Raw genomic sequence first — 24,279 nt, forward strand, 5'->3', positions numbered from 1 at the left:
GAACAAAGTAGAGGGTCACAGATGTGGACATGTATAGGTCATGGCCTCAAGAAGGATACAGAGAGAGTGAACAAAGTAGAGGGTCACAGATGTGGCTGACAAGGAACAATGGAGGGGACAAGGAAGGGCTTAATAAATATTTACAAAATAGTTATACGCTCTAGTTTTTCGTTTTTAACGTATTTCATACATAGATCTTCAATTACTTGCAGACCATTTCCTGTTGTTATGCTTTCAAAGCTTACTTCACTTTTACTGCTCTCCAAAGCTTCCCATTAACTGTGTGACAGTGTCTGCCTAGCCTCCTCTAGTGGAGACTGAACTCAGGGTCTTGCCTAAGCTCTGTCATTATATGCCTAGTTAGTCTCCAAACCCTCAGGGTTTCTGTTTTCATGCATTCCATTTTGTGTGTGTGTGTATGTGTGTGTATGTGTGTGTGTGTGTGTGTGTGTGTGTGAATGCTGTATTCTGCGTGTTATCTTGGTTCTGTCTTTTAGTTTGTCTTGAGACTGTTCTGTCACTCTCACTCACACCCTCTATCTTGCTCTCCTTGAAATTAAAGGTCTCTTTTGCCTCAGCTGTTGCTACTTGGACTACCCTCAGCTTTCCTTAGTCACCTGTAGTTCTTTGCCCAGGGCTGAGACTCCTGAACTTTTCCCCTTCTGTATTAAAAAGTCCACTGGTGTCATTGTTGTCGATTGTCCCTTTAATTTGCAATACCCTTCTTTTTCTTAGCTAAAATGTGAAGTAAAACTATTTTTTTAATTTTAAAGAATCCCTAAGTCTTTGTTCCTTTTGTGTGCCACTGCTTTTTGCCACCGAGTTAGAACCTTTTAGTTAATATATGAAAAGCTTTTTTCTTAAATCCCTTTGCTCTTTAAAATGGCCAATGTAGTATTACAATGAGCTATGCATATGCTGTGGTGTTATCTTCTGCAGTACAGAGTAAAGTTCTGAACACAACAACTCTAAAAATGTTATTTTAACTTAGTCTATTTAGTGTACCGATAGAATAGTACATTTTTACTGGATGACTGTTTTGGAAATGATTTGAGGTAACATGATGGTTGGAAGAATTTTGCTCAGAAAAGGTTCTGTGAGTGTTGTGGTCTCAGAATCTGAGCAGATTGTTTCTTGAATGAACACACTTTTTGGAAGCTTGGAATGATTGTGCTTGTCTGACTATAAAGAAAAGCATCAGGAGTCTCCCCTGTTTCCAGTGACTGAAACTTCCCTGTTTGTTCCTGTTATATAAACACACATTTGGTCAGGTACATAAGGAACTTCAATACATTAAAATACCTTGTTTTCTTAGATAAATAAAATGTTAAGTAAAACTTCTTTTTTAATTTTAAAGTATCCCTAAGTCTTTTTCCTTTTTTATGCCACTTTTTACCATATATACATATAAATACACATACGTATGTATGTATAATGAAGATTTAAGAATGTAGGAATTTTGATCACAGGAACACAGTATACCTACAGAGTCCTCAGTGGCTCAACAGCTGGCACCAACACAAGAATCCCTCAGCATAATCTGTGGATGGTCCCATTTGCGAAATCCAAACATTCATGACTCTGTTTTCATTTTGACTGCTGAAGTTGATCTGTTTCCCAATGTGTTGCATCAAGGCTTGGAATTAGAGATGGGGCTGCAATATCCTCTTCCTCATGCTTGTGATTTTGTTCAACTCTGAGATCTTCAAAGTCCCCTGTGTGTTGTGATGCTCAGTGTCACAGGAGTATGTGAGTGTGGAAGGGCAAAGCATGCACAACATATTTCACATAGTTTTCTGATTTCAGTCTGTTGTTGGAAATTATTCACTAGATGAGGCAGCTCAAGGGCAAAGGGCATGGTGGTTCTGTTGATAGAATAATTTTTAGCATGAAGTCTCAAATAAATATGTTATATTGTTAATATGTTTTATATATATATATACATATATATATATATATATATATATATATATATATATATATACTTTTAAGCTCTCCTTTGGGAAAAATGTCCATGCTTTGCTTTTTAAAGATGAATTTTAGAGTCTAGATTTTAAGATAACAGACTTTTTGGTGAATTGAGAGTCACTTGCAAACACTGTTCTGCATCCTTGTGTCCATTGGCTCTCTCTTCATTTTCCTCTGCTGGCCGTTAGGGTTTTCTTGACACATTTCTTTTCAGTGCCCAGCACTAGAGACTGTTCTAGCTTTAAAAGAAGAATTAGTATGATTTAGCTCTAGTAGAATAACATGTCTTATGAAATTATAGTCCTGTTTCAGTGTTGAGAGAGAGCAAGGGTTTACATTGTTCTCTCATCCACCTTCCCTGCCTCACATAGCCCCAGTGACAAGAGAATTCTGAACAGGCCAGTGTTTGAGTAATAAATGACTTGATGGTCTTTATTCTGTGACTCATTTTCTTATAAAAGTACCTGGGTTTGGAGAAGTAATTAAAGTTTATAATACTTTATGGTGGGGTGTAAGGATGGGCAATGTGCAAAGGAGGTCAGGGGCTTAGGATATGTAATCAGTTTCCACAAAATTATTGTGATGCCTTTGAAACCACAAAATGATCCTCATCAAGTAAGTATCTGTCATGACAGCCATTACACATGCACTGAATTACTATATGAGCTGAAGAAGGAGGAATTGTGCATGTCTTTCTCTTCCATAGCTGCTTAGTGGTTTTTGTATTTAACTTGCTAGAGAAAATACTGAGAAGAAAATTGTCAAGAATTCAGTAAAAGATTAAAAAAAAGAAGAAGAACCATCTTGGGAGAGAAATTGGCAAGAAGTTATTAAAAAGTTGGGAGGGAAATAAGCTGAGAAATGAGGGTGTTCCGAAAAATAAATTCCACCATAGAGATTCCACATGACTAACTGAATTTGAATTTGACCTCTGGCTCTCCATGTTCTGCATGACAAACCTATGAGAAGGTGAGACTTAACCTTTGAATAGTCAATTTACCAAGATGTATAATTCACAGCTTTACAGTTAGAAGTAATGAGAAGATAAGTGCCATAGGACTCAGCATTGTACTAGCTCAGACATAATGTATATCTAAAGAAGATATTTGAAACACATTGAACTATGTCCCTTTCAACCAGAATGAATCACATTGACTATACCGTACCATGGACTACCTATAATTTTCTGATTATATGTGGTTAGGAAACACTAGATATTATTTACTATAACATGAAGCCAAGAATACTTATAGAGCTACTGAACCAGAACTAAATGGGAATGCCATAGTATTTTATAGTCTGAACTGCTATTTCACTGCATTTGAGCCTTGGAACTTAAAAAATATGTACTAGCTAATATTTAGGGAAAGAGTATCTATGCTAAGCACTAGCATGAACTGGCCCATGGAGTTGTCACTTCTGATTTATTTAGTGATAGCTTCAGCAAGAGTTTGCAGGAGAGAGAAATACGCTGATTTCAAAGTGCAGACTAGGCCTTAGGCCCTAAGCGCATGAAGTTCCGGTGCTAATTATCAGGTTAACACATAAGAGTTCTTAAGTCACAAAAACCAAAATAGCACCAGGATAGCCACTCCTAGTGAGATTTGAAGTCAACAGAGCAGTAGCTTATGAACATAATTATAACTGTCTGAACAGACTACCTCATGAGTAGACTGTGAAACTATGGCATGTAAGCCTGGCCTTCATATTTAAAACAAAAGATTTAACAATAGGGAAACTTACAAAGATAAAAATAATTTTATGAAAATCCTTATTATGTGTTTCCAGTTTCTACCTTTTTCAAGGTATAGGAAATCTAGATTCAGAGTTCTCCATATTTAGATGGTGAATAATATTATTTAAACCAAGAAAAAATAAAATATAATTTTAGATGCAGAATGGCACTCTGAAAACCCTAGCTAAACTTCACATTCGTGGAAAATTTGACATTTTACCAGACTTGTAACTCTATAGATGTTCATAGAAGCTTACCCAGAGAAGGAATCCTAGTGTTTGCTAAATTGAATGAGAAGTCTTCTCTGGATAGGTGGAATGTTCTAGCATTGACAGCTATTAGAAGTAACTCCATAATGATAGGATAAGTGCTTTTATTTATATTCCTTATTTTTGGTTTAGATTGATGAATTAAAAAGAAATTGATATCAGCTGGGTATGATGGCACATGCCTTAATTCCAGCATGCGGGAGATAGAGGCAGATATGTCTCTGAGTTTGAGGTCAGCCTGGTTTACAGAGCGAGTTCCAGGACAGCCAGGGCTACAACACAGATGGAGCCTGTCTACAAAAAGAAAGAAAGAAAGGAAGAAAGAAAGAAAGAAAGAAAGAAAGAAAGAAAGAAAGAAAGAGAAAGAAAGAAGAAAGAAAGAGAAAGAAAGAAAGAAAGAAAGAGAGAGGAAGAGAGAGAGGAAGAAAGAAAGAAAGAAGAAAGAGAGAGGAAGAGAGAGAGGAAGAGAGAGAGGAGAAAGAGAGAGAGGAAGAGAGAGAGAAAGAGAGAGAGGAGAGAGAGAGAGGAAGGAAGGAAGGAAGAAGGAAAGAAAGAAGGAAAGGAAGGAAGGAAAAGGAAAAGGAAAAGGAAAGGAAAGAGAGAGAAAGTGTGTGTGTGAGAGGGAGAGAGAGAAGAGAGAGGGAGAGAGAAGAAAAAGAAGGAGAGAAGAAGAAGAAGGAGAGAAGAAGAAGGAGAGAAGAAGAAGGAGAGAAGAAGAAGAAGAAGAAGAAGAAGAAGAAGAAGAAGAAGAAGAAGAAGAAGAAGAAGAAGAAGAAGAAGAAGAAGAAGGTTAATCTCAGCAACTTTCACTGAGCTCCCACTATAAGCACAATGGTGCACTAAGCATGTACATGTTGCCTGCAGGTATAACTAGTAACTTGTCTACAGTGAGATTTTTGTTACAAAAATTTATAGCAGGATGGCATATATTCACTCAGTAAATATTTATGAATATATGCATCAAACTAATGATTATACTAAACTCTGGGAACTACACTGGTAAGAAAGGCACAATGCTTGCTCTCAAAGAGGTTTTTTTTTTTTCTCATAGAAAAGAACAATTAAAGATTAGCATAGATTAATGTATCGTATGTTTCTTAGGGTTCTTTTTTACATTAGGAAGTTAACAATGTGCTCCTAAAAGATGATGGAAGTTCCCCCCAAGGAGGTGACATCTAAGTGAGAGCTGAATGAAGAAGCAGAAGAGCATTTTAGGAAGGGAACGGAATGTACAAGGGTGCAGAACCAAGAGAAGATATTGTACCCGGCAGCGTGGGGAGCCTTGTGCATTTAGTGGAGTAAGCATGGGCATCTGGAAAGAAAGGCTGTGTGAAGAGGGGCGAACTGCGGAACGGAAAGGTAGTCACAGTCTCAGAACCCATTCTAGGAGACTCAGCAAAGGCTTTAAAGTAGGAGGTAATGCCACACAATTACCTTTTTCAAAGATGTTTTCAGTTATAATGTATAGTTATCATGCTCTCAATTAAATGACTAGCAAAGCTGCTGGCAGATAGATAATTTCAGTTACCTATCTGAGAGACAGAGACAGAAGGATTCTCCAAGTCAGGGCCCGCCTTGTCTGTGTAGTGAGTTCCAGGCAAGCTGGGGCTACACAGTGAGAGTGTTAAAACAAACAAACAAACAAACAAAATTTAAAAACTATTCACTGAGCATAAAATATAAGATGTAATAGTGACTATAGTCACCATGCTACAGGGTAGATCTCTAGAACCTATTCATCTTGTCTGAGACATTCTGTCTTATGAATACTTCTCTATGAGGGTGCTATTTGCTGAGCAAGTTGATACAATAAAAGCATTGTGCTTCATTATGGAAATCTGGAAGGGATGTAGAATTGTGATGTATACATTCTATCAAAATGTATAGAAACTAAGAAGGGCAAAAAGTAGGTAAGGTATATAAGTAGAATATTGGTTTAAAATATCTAAAACAACTGAACATGTAGTACTCGAGCTAATTGATAATTAAGACAGTAAGCACAACTGAGTGGCAGTAGGAGGCTCCATGGAGGGGAGCTCCCGAAGGCTCAGTGCAGAAGAGCAGAGATGACTTACAGCACAACAAGGCCAATCCATAGAGTAGGCTGTTAGTCTGAGCTCCAATACGTGAAGGGCCCCTTCATTTGGAGAATTAAGAGAATGAAAATAAGATATTACATATGAAAATATAAGGTGAGTGTAGTGGGAAATTAAAGAATTTCATATTCATTGGAAAGTTTTTACTATGTTTCTTTGTGGCGTCATTGCTTTAGAACAAAGGACACACTTAGACAAGGATCTTTGTTCTCAGCTTACATTTTACTCAAAGGAGATAGACTTTCACAGACAGAACACAGGAAGGCAGCTCTTGAGAGACAAGAGATTAAATGGGAACTTCAAAGGTAGTGGGGCTTGAAGCTCTTCTAAGAATATGAGTTATAAGAGACTTCATAGTAGGAACCAGAAAATAATTTGGGAAACATAGTCTAGATAACACAAGATGTTCTACTGAAGTATGGTATTCTTTTCCCCAGGCATTAGATTTGTCCTAGCATTAGGGATAGGTATAGTTAGAGGAGAAAATAAGGAATTGTACCACTTAAATATCCATACTGCCAATGACATAGGAGTTATTTAGAGAGTTTCCTTGCATCTGAGTTTGTGCTATCCAGAAGTCTATGACTAAATGAGTCTAAATGAGGCATAATGGAATTACAGACACTGAATAGCGTTTGAAAGGATTTTTGGCTGTTTGGCTGGTTGGTTGGTTGGTTGGTTGGTTTCATTTAGCAAAAGCCAGTGAAATCCAGTTCCCATATCATCTAGAGAGCTGTAGGGGAGTTCAGGAATCCCAGAACTTTTCTATTCCTGGACACTCTTTCCCTGCACACATAAAATCACTGCACTCTACAGTTCCTCTCTTAAGAATGCTTGAGCTATCCATTCTGAATATAAACCCAGATCTATACACACAAGGAAGTACACAATAGCAATAGCTATATTTATATTCACACACATACACACACATGAAAACTAGTTAGAAAACAGTTTAGTTTGTGTTATGATATATATATATATATATATATATATATATTCTCCTGTATGTGGATATGTGCATATCATGGTAAATGTGTAGAGGTCAGATGGCAAATTGGGTACTGAGCTTTACTGTCTATACCATGTTTGAGGCAGAGTTGTTCCTTTTGTTGCTATATACACTAGGCTAGTTGGCTTGTGAGCTACTGGACCTCAGGCAGTTCTCCTGCTCTACTTTTCATCTTCCAGTACAGGCATAATAGGATTACACACACTCAAGGCGTCTAATTTTAATGTGGATTCTGGGGATCCAAACTCAAATTGCCGGGCCTGTGAAACAGGTGCTTTATCCCACTGCGCCATCTTTCCAGCCCAAAGCCTTTAGTGTTGATGGCAACTACTATAACATCAATACTTATATTTTTCTTTGTTATAATAAAGATGATGTTAAGTGTTTTTTTTTCTGCTATAAACTTGGTTACTATTCACTGGTGACGGTAAATCTTTTTATCTTTAAATTGATGAAAACTTTTACACCCCCATCTTTTTTAGCAGAGCTTAGTCTTTTGAAAATGTTTCTTCATGCAGCTATTTTGTAATAAAGTTTGACTTATGTCAACAACCTATCTTATTTATTAGACATAACCCAATTTAAATGAGCTCCTTAGTGTCTGCATTCTGTTATGAGGCTTACATCTGTGGATCTCTGTCAGAGACTACTAGGTATCTGCTTGCCACACTCAAATGTACAATAAGCTATGTAGAAACGATCACTAAATTTTTCTCTTTTTCCAGTGCTTTCTTGGCTGTCCATTTTCCCATCCTGACTTCTTCCTACCTGTTTTTCCTACCTTTCTCTTCCATTGGCTATCTTCTGTATGCACAAAACAAAGCAGTGTTTTGTGATTTTTAAACCTTATTAACAATGGCATTAGCTATCCAGTGATTTACCGTTAGAGATATGCTTTATTGAGCAGCATTTCCCTGAAGTTAATGTTCCCTTAACCCTGGCTTCTCACTGTGCCCACCCTCTTCTTCCCACAAGCGTCTGTATTGTCAAGGTTGTTCTAAAAATGATAAGCCAGCCATATAAAAGTTTATTGTATTTTCCTATCTTCAAAGCTACAGGAAGCTCAAATAAACTCAGCAAATATTGCTCAATTACACAAGACTATTAAATGTAACACCCCACCCTTCTAAAGAGCACCTCCTCTTCTATATCTTTCCCCTTTCTTTCTTAGTATAACAGCCTAGATCATTATGGCTCTATTGTGTGATCAGGTCAGAGCAAATGAGGTTCATATTAACAAGTTTCCTTAATAACTTCTGGTTTGTTTGATATAGTTGAAGGATACCAAGATGATAAATTCTAAATTTCTAAGAGAAGTCAGTGGTAAATGTGAATAAATGGAACATACCACAATAAGTATGTTCTCTAGTCCTTAATGATAAAGTAAGTTAATCTTTATTGCACACTTATTATAATATTACTTTGACCCTCTCCAGTGTGCTTATCTCAGCATTTTCAAGTGTTTTACAACCTCAAACACACACATTGTGTTGTGTGCACAGACTGCTTTGAAGTTGACATTTGCCTTTCTGACTAGGCTGTAATAAAGGAAGTCAACCTCCTGAGAGAACAAGTGTCAGATGAGGATTTCAGGCCCTGGCAAGCACCGCTGTTCAGGGTTAAGTGCAGACACCCAGGTTCCTTCCAGATGCCTTTGAGTCACCACAGGTGCAGCGATTTTAAACAAATAAAGTTTCTGTGAATTAGCTTGAGAGCCTCACCTTAGTTTGGTAGATATTTGATGTTATTTGTAGATAAACTACACTGAAAAAAATAAATAAAATATCAAAAAATTAAAGTAAAGAAATTAAAATTGGGAGTAGAGAATAATTTGAAAGCAAAGTTACTAATGTTCTCCTTCTATAAGAATAGTCTTTGATTACATAAGTTTATACTTCAGGATAAGACAGTTTTATTTTATTAAACAAAATTCTTCTGGGCACTTAATAAGCATGTGCAAGGGCCTCTATTTCATCCATAGCACCAATTTAAAAAAAAAAAAAAACTAAACCAAAATCCAACAGCTAATTTTATAGAATATTTTATAGCTAATTTTATTGTCAAATATTATCTAATACCTTTGTCTAGGACCCTTATTCCAATAGATGCTTTTCTTCAAGGAGTTTTATGAATAAATGCCCCTCACCCTGCCCCCCCCCCAAATTTCCAGAATTAACAAAGAAAAGCAGCAGCTGTAGCTGTGGCCAGGCTTCCTCTAAAACCCACGTGTGCTCCTGCAGCACTCTAAAGAGCACACAACACACCCTAATGGATGGCCATGTACCCACGCTCATGCTGGGCAACACTAGTTGAACTAAGGGGATTATTGATAAAAATAAAAGACAAGGTTTGAGTAAGAATGGGGTGAGGGGTAGAAGGGGGTGTTAGAGGGAGGTAACTGGGATTTATATGATCAAAGTGCATTGTATAAATGTGTGGGGTTTTCAAAAAGAATATATATATATACTTTTTGAAATATATATATTTCAAAGAATATATATATATATATATATATATATATATATATATATATATGCAATAGCTATTAACAAAAACCAGAAAAAAAATGGAAGGGACAGATGAGGAGGGTTTGGAGGGAGGAAAGGGAATGGATAAATGTAATTATGTTACAATCTCAGACATAAAAATAAAAGATTAAAAAACAAATCCTCATGATAGGCAGAAGTGGTATAACAGTTTTTAAATTGTGATTTTTACAGGTGGGGAAAATCTATGAAGTCTGAAACCAACACCCTTAAGATAAATATATTACCAGATTTGAGTATCCTTAGTAGTCAGGAAAGGTCAATGTTTAATGATGCATGCAAAACAGAGTGCTTTGTTTTAAATCAAACAGAATGTTAAGTACTCATAAATTTGCAGATGGATGAGGCATAAACTGAGTAATCAAACCAAGTGCTCAGATTAATAAGAGGATATTGGCAGTGCTGATGAATTAGGCTGTAATGAGCGTAATCTCAGTAGATCCCCGCTGTCTGTCCCTCATTTCACTCTGAACAGCGTGAAATCTTCACTTATGGAGTGAAAGTTACCCATATTTCTCTTCACGAGTGGATTCAGTCCATAAACAACAGTTCAAACCTTGGCTCAGTAGGCAGATCTACTTTCATACCATTGAAAGTCAATTCATAGAAATAATATGTTATAGAAGAGAACATTTATGTCTCACTGTCCTTATTTTGTTCAGTGTTAAAACCCTGTATAACATCACCAAAACTGTGCCACAAAACTCTAAGATTCATCAAATAGAATAATGAAATATGTATTTTTCCAATCCATTTAAAACAAGTTACACCCATATACACAGTTCAGCTTTAAAATTCACATAGTATATAATTTGCACACATTATTCTCTAACTTATTCAGTTCCCATTATCTTTTTAAGATATAACAATATCTATTTACATGTTTATTCACTAATTTAGGGAGGAGTGAGTGTGTACATGTGGCAGAGGGCTCATATGGAGGTCTGCAGTGTCAGTCCTTCAACCTTGACAGCCATTAATGAGTGTTTGCTGGGAGGAGAGGTCCTTGGTCCTGTGAAGGCTCCATAGATGCCTCAGTGTAGGGGAACTCAAGGTGGGGAGAGGTGGGAGTGGGTGGGTGGGTGGAGGGATACTATCATAGAAGGGGGGATGCTATAGGGGGTGTACGTGGGGGGGAAGGGGATAACATTTGGAATGTAAATAAAGAAAAATATCCAATAAAAAAACCTTCCTATCAGTGACTTTAATCTTTTTGGTCATTCTGACTCCTAAATCAAAATTTCTATTATTTTGTCTCTATTCTACTTAGATGAATATGTAAGAGATTATAAATATATTTTCATGTTTATTAACCATCTTGATTTCCTCACCTTTACCCTTGAACACCTTTTGTAAGATATTATGATGGATAAAATATGTATTATATAGATCACTGCTATAGGAAACAATTGAATGAAGAGTCCAGTTGTGTTTTGAAGTCCTTAACTGATTTGCCTTGAGATTACCTCTACATTCATGAATGTTTCCGGCAAGATTACTAAAATAGATTTCTATTTTGAAAACATAAGAACTATTAGCTAATTTTTGACATAAAAATCACCAAGCTGCTTTGCCAAATTCTCCCTTGGACTAAATTGGTATAATATTCTCCCATACCAACCATCAATCCTACTTTAGGATCAGAGTTGCAGTGGGCTCTTCAGACTGCCCATCTATCCCGTGTGTTTCCTTTTCCACAGTATCTCCCCCAATTAAACTCTTGGACATTTGATATCATGTTGGAATCTGGTCGGAGAATTTTGACTGATAGCTGCATATATTACAGTATCATCTTCTGTAGTGATAGTTTTTGTTATAATTTTTATATAGTCAATTTTATCTAAATGCCATTTTATGTTTTGACATTTCTGACTCCTCTTAAAGATGTTCATTAGAGCACAAAATAAAGACATTCTGTTATAATAGTTTTACATTTTCATTTATCAAGAATATGGGTTATTAGAATTATATGGTATACAGTTTTATGTTGACATTTTACATTTTTAATTAAAATATAATTGCTTCTCTTACCTCTCCCCTTCCTTCTCTCCAAACCCCTCCATTTCCCCTCTCTCTTTCAAATTGGTGTCCTTTTTATTATTGTTACATGCATATGCATAAATATATAAATACTCATATTTTAGCATTAGCCAAGAGTTGTTTAACTAGATGGAAGGCACGCTCAACAGTGAGATTTTCTATTTAGGAAAGTAATGTGAAAGGCAAATTGCCTGAAGCTTCAGTTTCTTTATTATCCTAATAGATCTTTTGAAATGATCATAAAATATCTCTGGATCTATATCTATCATAACAAAGTAGCCCAATATTTTTAGGTTCCACTAATGATGATATCTAAAGTTCTGTTAAAATTTTATGATATATCTTAATTATAGAAACTTTTAATATCACTCTTCTTCATCCTGATCAAAGTTGTCAGAATACAGATTTCTAGATTTCTTTGAACAAATCTACTCTACTTTGAAGAAATTTAGTCCACTGCTGTTTCTATTGAAAAAGAAATTGACTTCGCATGTTAGCCCTGTGGTCAAATTGTAGACAAACATTTAAGATAACTAGATCTTCCTTACAGAAAAGTCATCTAAAGATATAAATGGGAAACAACTACTCAGTTCGCAATAATGGCAAACCTTAAAGTATTTAGTGATTGTTATAGCTCTCATGGGACATTTACAGAATATGAAGAAAATTATAAATCTTATTGAAGTATTGAATTCAACATCTGAATCAAGATTAAAAAAACATTTTAATTTAGTGTTGCAATCTAGAATTCTAAGTAAATGCAAGGTATTTAAAAGTTGCAAATAAATTCTAATGAGGTTATCTTAAACTAAACTTAATATAAAATCTTAGAAGTACTTAATTTATTGACAAATTATTTTGGTGGAATTTTGGCTTCATCATCTGTAGACTTGATATCATGGTATTTGTACTTCTTATATTTGAAATGTTAGTGAGGAAGAATTACTGCATTAAATTTGCTCAAGTCAACACTTGAGACTATGTTACCTCCTCTTCTAATGATCTATTATTTCAATAGTTGACATGGCTACTATGTCAAAAACTAAGAAAGCCAACTCTTTTATGAGGAAGGATTATATTTTATAAGATATTAAATGATATATAATCTCATTTAAAATCCAGGACCCAAAAGTCCAGAAAGTATTAATATAGAAAAATAAGTGAACCCAGGACTAGGAACCAGGACAGATGACACAGGCATCAGTAAACCATTCACTTGATGATTATTGTTGCCTTGTAACAAATGAAAGATAGGGCAGACAAATAGAAGGTGTTGAACATTTTATTTTGAAAATAGTATTCAAGGTAACATATATAGCTAGCTGGTGGGGAATAGATAAATTTATTTCACAAATTGTTTTTTGCACATGATAAGTGATATGCACAGTGAAAACAAGAGAAACGAATGGAGTTTTTCATATGCAGCCTAGAAAATTGCAAAAACTACATAAAAATATTAGACACTTCAAAGAAGAAAATGCAACACAGCAAATATTTTAAATCTTTGTGATTAAGAAAAATGTAAATTAAAAGAGAAAATTAGCAAAAATTATTGTAATCATACTAGTATAATTTAGTAAATTGTAATTTAACTCTTTAGTTGCTTTGTAAAGCAATCTGGGGGTAACTTTTGAAAGTAGAACATACGCATTTGATAAAATCATCCTACTCATGAGAATATATCTTCGAGCTACAGATCACAAAAGCATATATGTATTCAGTGATATTAATAGTAGGCTTTGTAGGGAGGAAGTGGGGAGCAATTGCCAGGGAAGAATTGCACGCCTCACCATTTTAATGTAGTCTGGACTACAAAGAGGAACCAATGACTTCAAATGAACCACAGGGAAGCAGCCTGCATGGATCTGCTCTCTTGTAGTATTCCGTTCTCACAGTGTTGTAAGTCCTGAAACATTTATTTTTTTGAGTGCCTCATCTTATAGTATGTCACTCAGCCGAGAGTATGGGGATTAAAAACACTTTTTGTTCTAGTGGAAATTTCACATCTGTCGTTACATAATCATCTTCAAAGCAGGAGGCAATGTTTTAGAAATGTGATGGTAGTGAACCTGAATCCCCTTCTTTTTTCTTTTCTTTTTTTCCTTTCTTTTGTAAAAAGCAATAAGGTAACAGAGGAAATAAATATAAAATTGTATTTACTCTTGTGAAATAAAATCACCAACAATCTGTGCTAGCTAGGTTTTTATGCCACAGGTAGAGTTTTATTGACATGAGCTAGGATAATTTTGGAACAGAGAAGTTCAATTGAGAAAATGCCTCACCAGATTGGCCTGTGGAGAAGCCTATGGGAAATTTTCTTGGTTAAGGATTGTGAGAGGTCCCAGTTCACGATGGTTGGTGCCACCTCTAGGCCAGTGGTCCTGGGTGCTCTAAGAAAGCAGGCTGAGGAGCCACATGGAGCAAATCAGTAAGCAGCACTCCTCCATGGCCTGTTTCACTCCCTGCCTCCAGATTCCTGCCTGAGTTCCTGCACTGGCTGCCCTCAGTGATGGACATAAAAGTTGCAAGGTGAAATAAACCCTTTCTTCCCCAAGTTGCTTTTGGTCCTCTGTTATCACAGTAAAAAACAAACAAACAAACAAACAAAAAACTAACAAAGACCCCATGTCTGCAATGGTGTATGTGGGAAGTCACTGATTTACCACAAGTCTTTGGTCACTCTGTCAGGAATGCTGTTAGAAGGGGTTCCTTGTTAAAAGTGAATAGCATGGCAAGCTAAGGAGGTGATAGAAAAGACAAGAGGGGGCTGGGAGGAGAGAATATTAAAGGAAATTGGTTCCTAACTTGATCACATTTTTAACTACTCAAGTGAAGCCCCTCATGGAAGGCCTCGAACATTTTCTGTGTGGTGTGTGCTTTACCCCTATTGTCTAAATAATTAACATGCCAATTAATTGTGTACTGTTGTATAATACGTTGTACAATTGTTTATTAAGAACTTAGATTGTTACTTAATTCTACAGGATTAGAGCTTATCTTCTAAATTAGATTTACACTGTCTGGAGTCCTGGACTATTTCTTACAAACCTAGGTCTTCTTTTACTGTGCTTTCATAGTTGTTACTACAGAAAAGATCATTATTGGGCGAGGAATGGCATAGGTGACAGGAAGGTGTCAGGAGAGGAATAGTAAGTGGGCAAGGACAGAAAAATAATGGAAGTGGTGAGGATGTTTGTGTTCTTGTTTGGGAAGATGAATGAAAGAATGTGGAAATAAACTGACATGTCCGGTTGTTAGCCACTGAAGATACATACATATTGCTGTGGGTGTAGAGAATTTTGTTTTAGCTTTTCTTATTAACAGGCTTATTCAGTCTTTTGACAATTTTTAAAACAGTGATTTTAAGTTGAAAGTATATTTTCACATTTGAATAGCACTTGAGTTTATATGATGGGTTTATGGGTAGTCTTTGAATATAAACATTCCCCAAATAAAGAAAACATTCCCCAAATAAAGAAAAATGTTCTTTTCAATTTCGGATTGTGCATACTAAATTTTATTTCTGGTGTTATGCTTTGGATAATAGGACATCACCAAGTTTGCAGAACAAGACAACACAGTTCTTGGAGAAGGTGGAGTCACACTGAGTGGAGGTCAGCGTGCAAGGATTTCTTTAGCAAGGTAAATATTTAACTGTTGATCTTGTGAGCACTTGCTGTAAATACTATGGGTATTTAGTTATACATACACATTTCTCTTCTGCTTCCTGTTCTGTCTCTGAAATTGATGCTTTTTCTTTAAGAACTATAGACATTATAATATTCAAATTTGGTAAAGATGGTGTTTTTTTTCAAAATGTATACATTTCAAAATGCATACTCTTATTTATATTTGTCCAAACTTATTACGTGCATGGATTGTTATGAAGAGAAAACTATAGAATTCTAAAGAAAAGAAGAAAAGGAAATTACAAGTTTCTATTAATCCCCCCTTTTTTCCCTGTCCCCAGATGCCTCTGATTTGAATTTCTATTTATTCTTCTAAGTTTAGATAATACACATTTTCAATTTTTAATTTTTAGAACATAATCTATGATAGTATAACAAAAATAGGAAAGTAAATGATACCACTAAGGTTTCTCACTTGTTTACAGACAAAGGACAAGGTCTCCCTATTTAGAAATTAGGATCTTTCTGTGTTTGTTTCTGTATACTAGGATGAAAGTGTGTGCCACCACACCCGGTAAGCTTTATACTGAATACATGCCTTCATTTGTGATGCTGATTGTCCTCATGGTCATGTTTAATTATTGTCAGAATGAAAGTATTTTATTTAAGTTGTAGCTTCCGTTTAAAGACAATTGGTGGTATGGGATTTCAAATGCTCTCTAGTTTTATTGAAACAAAATTCTTACTACATTACCAAAGCTGTTAATGAGAAATCACATTGGCTCAGTGGTATCTTGGTATCTTGGCCATTTATCTTCCATCTCCTGGAAAAGTAAACACTAAGTACCTACAACTGACCCTTGATACCATTCCGTCTCCCCCTCCCTTTGTCTGCCTGTCTGTCTGTCTATCTGTCTGTCTGTCTCTGAATGTATGTTTATGATTTCAAGACCCATACAAGACTAGAAGCAGAAATTGTTTTCTTTATTTTATGGAAGAAATCACAAGATAATTGAGGTAGTCAGACATTAACTTGCCAAAGGCCACAAGGAAATGATACAGTCACTATTTAATCAAGGTCATCTTGACTCCTTACATTAAACTATGCTTCAGTCTGGAAAATACACTGCGAAATCAGATCAATAGATAGAATTTCCAGACAATGGCTTCAAAATGATTGGAAGCTAATTCCCTTATCTGTGTGGCAAAGGTCATATCTTAAGCATTCCATTTGAGGTTTAAGTAAAATATGGTATGTGACTTCAGTATAGTATTAATATTTACTAGTTTAAGATTTAGTCATATTTGCTATGTACAATGTATGGCTCTACTATTTTTATAGTTGCACATGTTATTCTTATTTACATATGCAATAAATATGTCATCCACTTTTATATGAAGAATATACACATTTTAATCTTGAGAAACTGGCCACACATGTGAACAAGGGTTTTTACCCTGGTTTTGCACTAATAATTTACCAATATATTCAGAGTAAATTTTACAGAAAAATCACTTCTTTTTTATTTCCACTTACTGTTTAAGGTAAAGGAGTCATATCCAGTGATGGCTTCTTGTTGGCAGAGTCTTGAGACAGCACACAAAAAAAATCATATGTCAAGAAAAAAAAAGGAATGTGTGTGTGTGTGTGTTCTCTGGTATTCCTTTCCTCATGAAGCCACCATTATCCAATCATGAAATCCCACCTTGATAATCTTACTTAATCCTCATCATTTTGCAAAATGACCACCAACAGCTTTGCTGTTGGACTAAGTTTCCATCTTCTTCCTGCCTCTGATGGATATTAAATCTATATTAGTTTCAGAATGGACAAATATATTTGATTATATTACAGAGAAATAAATAAAATCTAAATGTTGATAAAGACGTGAGAATTCACTTTTATGAAATCCATTGGCTCTTCTATGTTTCCTTCGAGACAATTTACAGCATAAAGGGCTTGTTTGTTTGTTTTTATTCTTTAATCCTTTTTTATAGTCCAGAATTCATCCCCCTCCCAGTCTGCCCCCGACCGCTCCCCATCCCATACCTCCTCCCTACCTCTAACCTCCATCTCCAAGAGGATGTCCCCACCCTGAGCATAAAGGGCTTTATGACTTAATCTCGAATTTTTTTTTGCTATTTCTCTTTTATTCATTGTTTTTCTTATTTGTGATGATTAACTACATTTTAAAAACAAAAGTATCAATAAATAACTTCTAAAGGCTGTCCTCTGTAACTGGGATAGAGGTAGCATTATTAGTAATCACACTTGAAAACATAAAATGTATAAAGAAATTATCTCCTTTTTGTTAGTTTGGAAAGTATACCTTTCTATTTTTACTATTGTAAGTCAACTCAAATTGTTTTTAGTTGCAATTTCAAGTGAAATAAGAGCTGGGGAGAGATAGCTCATTGGTGAAGAGCGCTGGCTGGTCTTCCAAAGGTTCCAGGCTGGAGTCACAGTATTAACCTGCTTCACAACCATCTGTAATGGGTAACCCAGCACACCCGACATTTTCTTTTGGTCTCCGTAGGCACTGAACACACATGGTACACATACATGCAGGTAAAAACCGTCAAACACACAGTACAGAAGTTACTAACAGTACTCCTTGTGCTCTGTGCTGTGACAAGTGTGCTTTCAGTACATGGATTTGATGACCATTGTATAACACAAGTTCTGTGTTTAAAATATCTATTCTCAATGAAGTAAAAGGTCTTGAGGGATCCTAACTTTCTTTCCATTTTGTTTATAGAGCAGTATATAAAGATGCTGATTTGTACCTATTAGATTCCCCTTTTGGATATCTAGATGTTTTTACTGAAGAACAAGTATTTGAAAGGTATGTTCTATGACTGAGTTACTTATAATGCTCATGTTAAAAGATAATAAATGTCTGTTTCACCAAAGGCTGCATATGAGCATATTAGCTCCAGAGTGATATCCACTATTTCTATTGCTCAAAACATCAGGATATAGCACAGTGCTTATTCAGTTCTGGCATCCCCTTAATGGTCAAGGGTGAAGTTGCTTCTACCAAACCCTTTTCTGATGATCACATCTGAAGCCAATTTCTTGATTGCTCTCCTGTTCTAACAGTTGATATTTAAGAATTGTTTACATTTTGCTATCTTGAGAAGTCTTCCAGTATTTTAAGTAGTTCACTTTTAAAATTCCACCTACCATTCTGTATTAGTATTTTTATTTTATGTTGTTTTAGAAAGAAAATAATGTTTATTGGTGAATGCCCATACTGTATCTGTCTTAGTCCTCTTCAGATGCCCCTCTTTGGTCACAGAGAACCTAGATATTTTCTTAAAGTTTTTATTAGAGCCCAAATTGGTGTAATATCTCTAAGAGATACCATTAGTTATACCATTTGATTTCAAATGTTAAAATAATTTTATGGACAACAAAGTAGCTTATTAGAATAGACATTATAGCACTCTAGAAACAAATGAGTTTTTGTTTTAAGGATAGAATGTAGTGTGTGTTTTAAGATGATTTAATTATTAATTTATTTCAAAATTTTACTTTAGGACATTGTGCTAAAGGTTGAAATATTCTAGAGCCCTGCTTATTGTGTCTTAAAATATGTGGACTAACATGTTTCACTAATGGACTTTACTATACTTAACACATGAAGCCAACAGAAGGTCTCAGTCCTGAAGCTACTTTTATTCAGAGGTGGAATAATGTGGCATGTTTGTTTTGACATTTTCAGTTTATGTTTCAGTTGCATGATGTTTATTAGCATGGTTTATCCGGTCACAATCCCGAGAACATCGTGATCTCTGAATGAAGGGCCAAGTCCCAACAATGCCATCTCTAGCCCACAGATCCCAGTCCTCGTTTTTGCTCATACGCTTCGGATCAAATCTATAGTGAAGAAGTCCCTACATGACAATGTATTTTCATAGTTCACTTCATCTTCTCTTGCTTATTTTAATCTAATGAAAAAGGTTGTAGAAGGTCCTAGTATGTTTCTCCTTCCCTTAAAGCTTTTTGCATCTCCTTCACTACAGCTGTGCATTAGCATCCTATTGTCTTCTGAGTCTGTAAAGTTGTTTTGTAATTCCCATTGCATCAAGTTCTCTGTGTCCATTACTGTCAGAATGCTGACCACTTTAAGCATATAACACTCTGTAAGACAAACATTTTCTTCTTTTGCTCTTTCTTTTTTCTCTTTCTTTTTTTTTTTAGATGCAAGCTGGCTCTCTTTTCCCTGATGATTCTCAATATTATTTATTCTTCAACTTGAGCTTAATAATCAGAGAGAGCCTAAACATAGTATTTTATTTACTAAAGTTACATCATTAAGACTTTGATAATTGTTAATTCATTTATTTATTCACTTTACAAAACTCCTCTCTCCCAGTATCACCCTCACAAATCCCCCCCCCCACACACACACCATGAGTCTTCTCAGAGAAGGGAATGTCCCCTTGCCCCTTGGATACCTGCCAGCCATGGGACGTCAAGTCACAGCACAAGTCTATCCTTTCCCTGACAACACAGCTCAGCTAGAGGAAGGGAATTCCAGTGGCAGGCAATAGATTCAGAGACAGCCCCATTGCAGTTGTTAGGGGACCCACATGAAGGCCAAACAGCACAACTGCTACATATGGTTTAGTCTCTGCAGGCTCTCTGGTTGGTGGTTCAGTCTTTCTGAGCTCCCATGGGCCCAGGTTAGTATACTCTGTAGGTCTTTTTGTTGTGTCCTTGACCCCTCTACCTCCCTCAGTCCTATCCCCTCCTCTTACAAAAGACTCCCAAAAACTGCTTAATGCTTGGCTGTGGATCTCTGCATCTGTTTCCATTACCTGCTGGATGAAGCCTCTAAAAAGACACATTTGCTAGGGTTCTATGTGAAAGCATAATATCATTAATAGTGTTGGGAATTGGCTCTCTCCCATGGGATAGTTATCAAATTGGGCCAGTTACTGGTGAACTTCCTTCAATCGCTATTCTATCTTTTTTAGTATTTTTTTTATATTTTATTTTCTGTAATCATTTTTTTAAAGTGCAGTCATTATCCCCCTCCTGTTCTGCCCTCTGATAGTTCTTCATCCCATTTCTCTTCCCCTATATCCAAGATGATGTCTCTCCACCCCCTTACATGCCCACACCGCACCAGACCTCCCCATTCCCTGGGGCCTCTCAAGGGTTATGTGCATGCATCTTCTCTCATTAATGCCAAAATAGGCAATCCTCAACTGTAAATATGTTGGGAGCCTACTAGTGTATGCTGCCTGGTTGGTGGCTCAGTGTCTGAGAGATTTTGGGAAGTTCAGCTTTGTTGAGACAGCTAGTCTTCCTATTGGATCACCCTCTTCCTCAGATTCTTCCAGCCTTTCCCTAATTCAACCACAGGGGTCCCCAACTTCTGATCATTGGATGGGTATAAGGATCTGCTTCTGTCTCAGTCATCTCTTTGTTGGGCCTCTCAGAAGGCAGCCATGCTAGGCTCCTGTTTATAAGTACATCATAGCATCAGTAATAGCATCAGACCTTGGAGACTCACGTTGAGATGGCTCCCAGTTTGGACCAGTCAGTGGACCTCCTTTCCCTCAGTTCTTTTAGACAGGAATAATTCTAGGTCTGAGTTTTGGATTGTGTGATGGCAACCCCATCCCTCAACTGGATGCCCTGTCTTTCTACTGGAGGTGGACTCTATAAGTTCTCTCTCAACACTGTTGGGTATTTTACCTAAGGTCCCTTTGAGTCCTGAGAGTCCCCCACTTCTCAGGTCTCTAGTATATTCTAGAAGGTCCCCCCACATCCCACCACCTGAGTTGCCTGTTTTCATTCATTCTGCTTGCCCTCAGTGCTTCACTCCTGTTTCCTACCCTGCCAATACCTGAACATGTTATGAAATTCTTAGGCAAATGGATGTCCTCATTCTTAATAGCTGCATAGTATTCCAAGGTGTAAATGTACCACATTTTCTGTATCTATTCTTTCGTTGTGGGACATCTGGGTTGTTTACAGCTTCTGGATAACAAAAATAAGGAGACTATAAACACAGTGGACTTGTGCCCTTGTGGCATGGTGGGGCATCTTTTTAGTATATACCTAGGAACAGTATAGCTGGCTCTTCATTTACAATTATTTCTAATTTTCTGAGGAACCTCCAGATTGATTTCCAAAGTTGTTGAACCAGCTAGCAATCCCACCAGCAATAGAGGAGTGTTCCTCTTATTCCACATTTTTGCCAAAATGTGCCGTCACCTGAGGTTTTGATCTTAGCCATTCTGATTGGTGTAAAGGTTGAATCTCAAGGTCATTTTGATTTGCATTTCCCTGATCAAAAAGGACTTTGAACATTTCTTTAATTGCTATTCAAAATTTCTCTGTTGTGAATTCTCTGTTTAGTTCTATACCCCATTTTCTGATTGGGTTATTTGGTTTTGTGGAAGTTAGCTTCTTTAGTTCTTTATATATTTTGGATATTAGCCAACTATGAGATGTGGGATTAATGAAGATTTTTTTTCCCAATCTGTAGGTTGCCAATTTGTCCTATTGACAATGTCCATTGCCTTACAGAAGCTTTACAGTTTCCTGGAGTACCATTTATCAATTCTTGATCTTAGAGCCTGAGTCATTGGAGTTTTGTTTAGGAAATCCCCACCCACACCCCCTAATCCCCAACTTTCCCCCCAACCTCCATGCCCATGAGTTCGAGGCACTTTCCCATTTTCTTTTCTGTTAGATTTATCTTATCTGGGTTTTTTGTTTAGGTTCTTGATCCACTTGGACTTGAGCTTTGTGCAAAGTGACAAATATGGATCTATTTTAATTCATTTACAAACTGACTCCCAGTTAGATCAGCACTATTTATTGAAGATTTTTTTACCTTTGTATATTTTTTTGCTTCTTTGTCAAAGATCAACTATCCATAAGTATGTGCTTTTACTGTTGGGTCTTCAATTCAATTCCATTGATCAACCTGTCTCTGTACCAATACCATTCATTTTTTTTTATCACTATTGCTCTATAGTATAGCTTGAGGTCAGGGTGATGATTTCCCCAGAAGTTCTTTTATTGTTATGAATTGTTTTTGCTTTCCTGTTTTTTTGGTTTCTTTCCAGATGAAATTGAGAATTGTTCTTTCCATGTCTTTGAAGAACTGTGTTGGAATATTGATGGGTATTGCATTGAATCTGTAGACTCCTTTTGTAGGATGGCCATTTTTATTATGTTAATCCTACCAATCCATGAGCATGGAAGATCTTTCCATTTTCTGATGATTTCTTTCTTGAGAGACTTGAAGTTCTTGTCATGCAGATCTTTCACTTGTTTGGTTAGTTTCCCCAAGATATTCTCTCTCTCTCTCTCTCTCTCTCTCTCTTTCTTTCTTTCTTTCTTTCCTTCTTTGTTACTTTCTCTCTTTCTCTCTCTCTTTTTTTTTTGATGTTTCCCTATTTTCATTCTCAGTCCTGTTTATCCTTAGTATAAAGGAAGGCTACTGATTTGTTTGAGTTAATTTTATGTTCAGCCACTTTGCTGAAGATGTTTATAAGCTGTAGAAGTTCTCTGGTAGAATTTTGGGGTCACTTAATTATACTATCATATCATCTCCAAATAGTGATACCTTGACTTTTTCTTTGCCAGTTTGTATCCCCTTCATCTCCTTTTGTTGTCTTATTGCTCTGGCTAGAACCTTGAAAACTATATTGAATAGGTATGGGGAGAGTGAGCATCCTTGTCTTGTTCCTTATTTTAGTGGGATTGCTTCAAGTGTCTCTCCATTTAATTTGATATTTTCTGTTGGTTTGCTGTATATTGCTTTTATTATGTTTAGATATGGGCCCTGAATTCCTGATCTCTCCAATACTTTTAACATGAAAGCATGTTATATTTTGTCAAATGGTTTTTCAGCATCTAATAGGATTATCATGTGATTTTTTTCTTTGAGTTTGTTGATATAGTGGATTATATTAATGTATTTTCTTATATTGAACCAACCTTGCAGCCCTGGAATGATGCCTACTTCATCGTGGTGAATGACCATTTTGATGTGTGCTTAGATTCAGTTTGCTTTATGAGTACTTTCTGAAGTTCTTTTTTTGTTGTTGTTGGGTCTGTGTGTAGTTTAGATAACAGAGTAATTATGTCATCATAGAATGAATTAGGTAGCATTCCTTCTGTTTCTATTTTATGGAATAGTTTGAGGAGTGTTGGCTCTTCTTTGAAAGTCTGTTAGATTTTGCACTAAAGCCATCTGGCCCTGGGATTTTTTTGCTTGGGTTTTTTTTTTTAATGAGTTCTTCTATTTCTTTAAGGAATATGGGCCTGTTTTTATAGTTTACCTGCTCTTGATTTAACTTTGATACGTTGTATATGTCTAGAAAATCATCCTTTTCATCTAGAGTTTTCCAGTTTTCTTGAGTATAGGCTTTTGTAGTAGGAGCTGATGATTTTTGTTTTAATTTCCTCAGTTTCTGTTGTTATGTCTCCCTTTTCATTGTTGATTTTGTTAATTTGGATACTTTCTCTGTGCCCGTAAGTTTGTCTAGGGCTTTATCTATTGTTGATTTTCTCAAAGAATTAGCTTTTGGTTTTGTTGATTCTTTGTATCATTCTCTTTGTTTCTGTTTGGCTGACTTTCACTCCTCTTTTGTGTGTTTGCTTTTCATTGTTCTAGGGCTTTCAGGTGTGCTGTTAAGTTGTAGTGCTATGAGTTTTCATTTTAGCACTGCTGTCATTCTGTCCCATAAGTTTGGGTGTGTTGTGCCTTCATTTTCATTGAATTCTAAAAAGTCTTTAATTACTTTCATTTCCTTCCTGACCAACTTATCATTGAATGGAGAGTTGTTCACTTTCCACAGGTATGTGGATTTTCTGTTGTTTTTGAAGTCTAGACTTGGTGATCTGATAGAGTGCATGGGATTATTTCAATCTTCTTGGATCTGTTAGACTTGTTTTGTGACCAATTATATAGTCAAATTTGGAAAAGGTACCATGAGAAGAAGGTATATCT

General features: G+C 36.1%; 1 protein-coding gene across 1 annotated transcript in view; it reads left to right on the forward strand.

The window, feature by feature from the left end:
* Positions 1-24,279, forward strand: part of Cftr (CF transmembrane conductance regulator) — a 145,559-nt gene that overhangs the window by 62,085 nt on the left and 59,195 nt on the right. Inside the window, exons 13-14 of the mRNA XM_021164958.1 lie at positions 15,211-15,305; positions 18,052-18,138. Coding sequence (XP_021020617.1) covers positions 15,211-15,305; positions 18,052-18,138 — 182 coding nt within the window. The remainder of the gene's footprint in view (positions 1-15,210; positions 15,306-18,051; positions 18,139-24,279) is intronic.

This window comes from Mus caroli, chromosome 6 (assembly GCF_900094665.2).
Source record: "Mus caroli chromosome 6, CAROLI_EIJ_v1.1, whole genome shotgun sequence".
Lineage (NCBI taxonomy): Eukaryota > Metazoa > Chordata > Mammalia > Rodentia > Muridae > Mus > Mus caroli.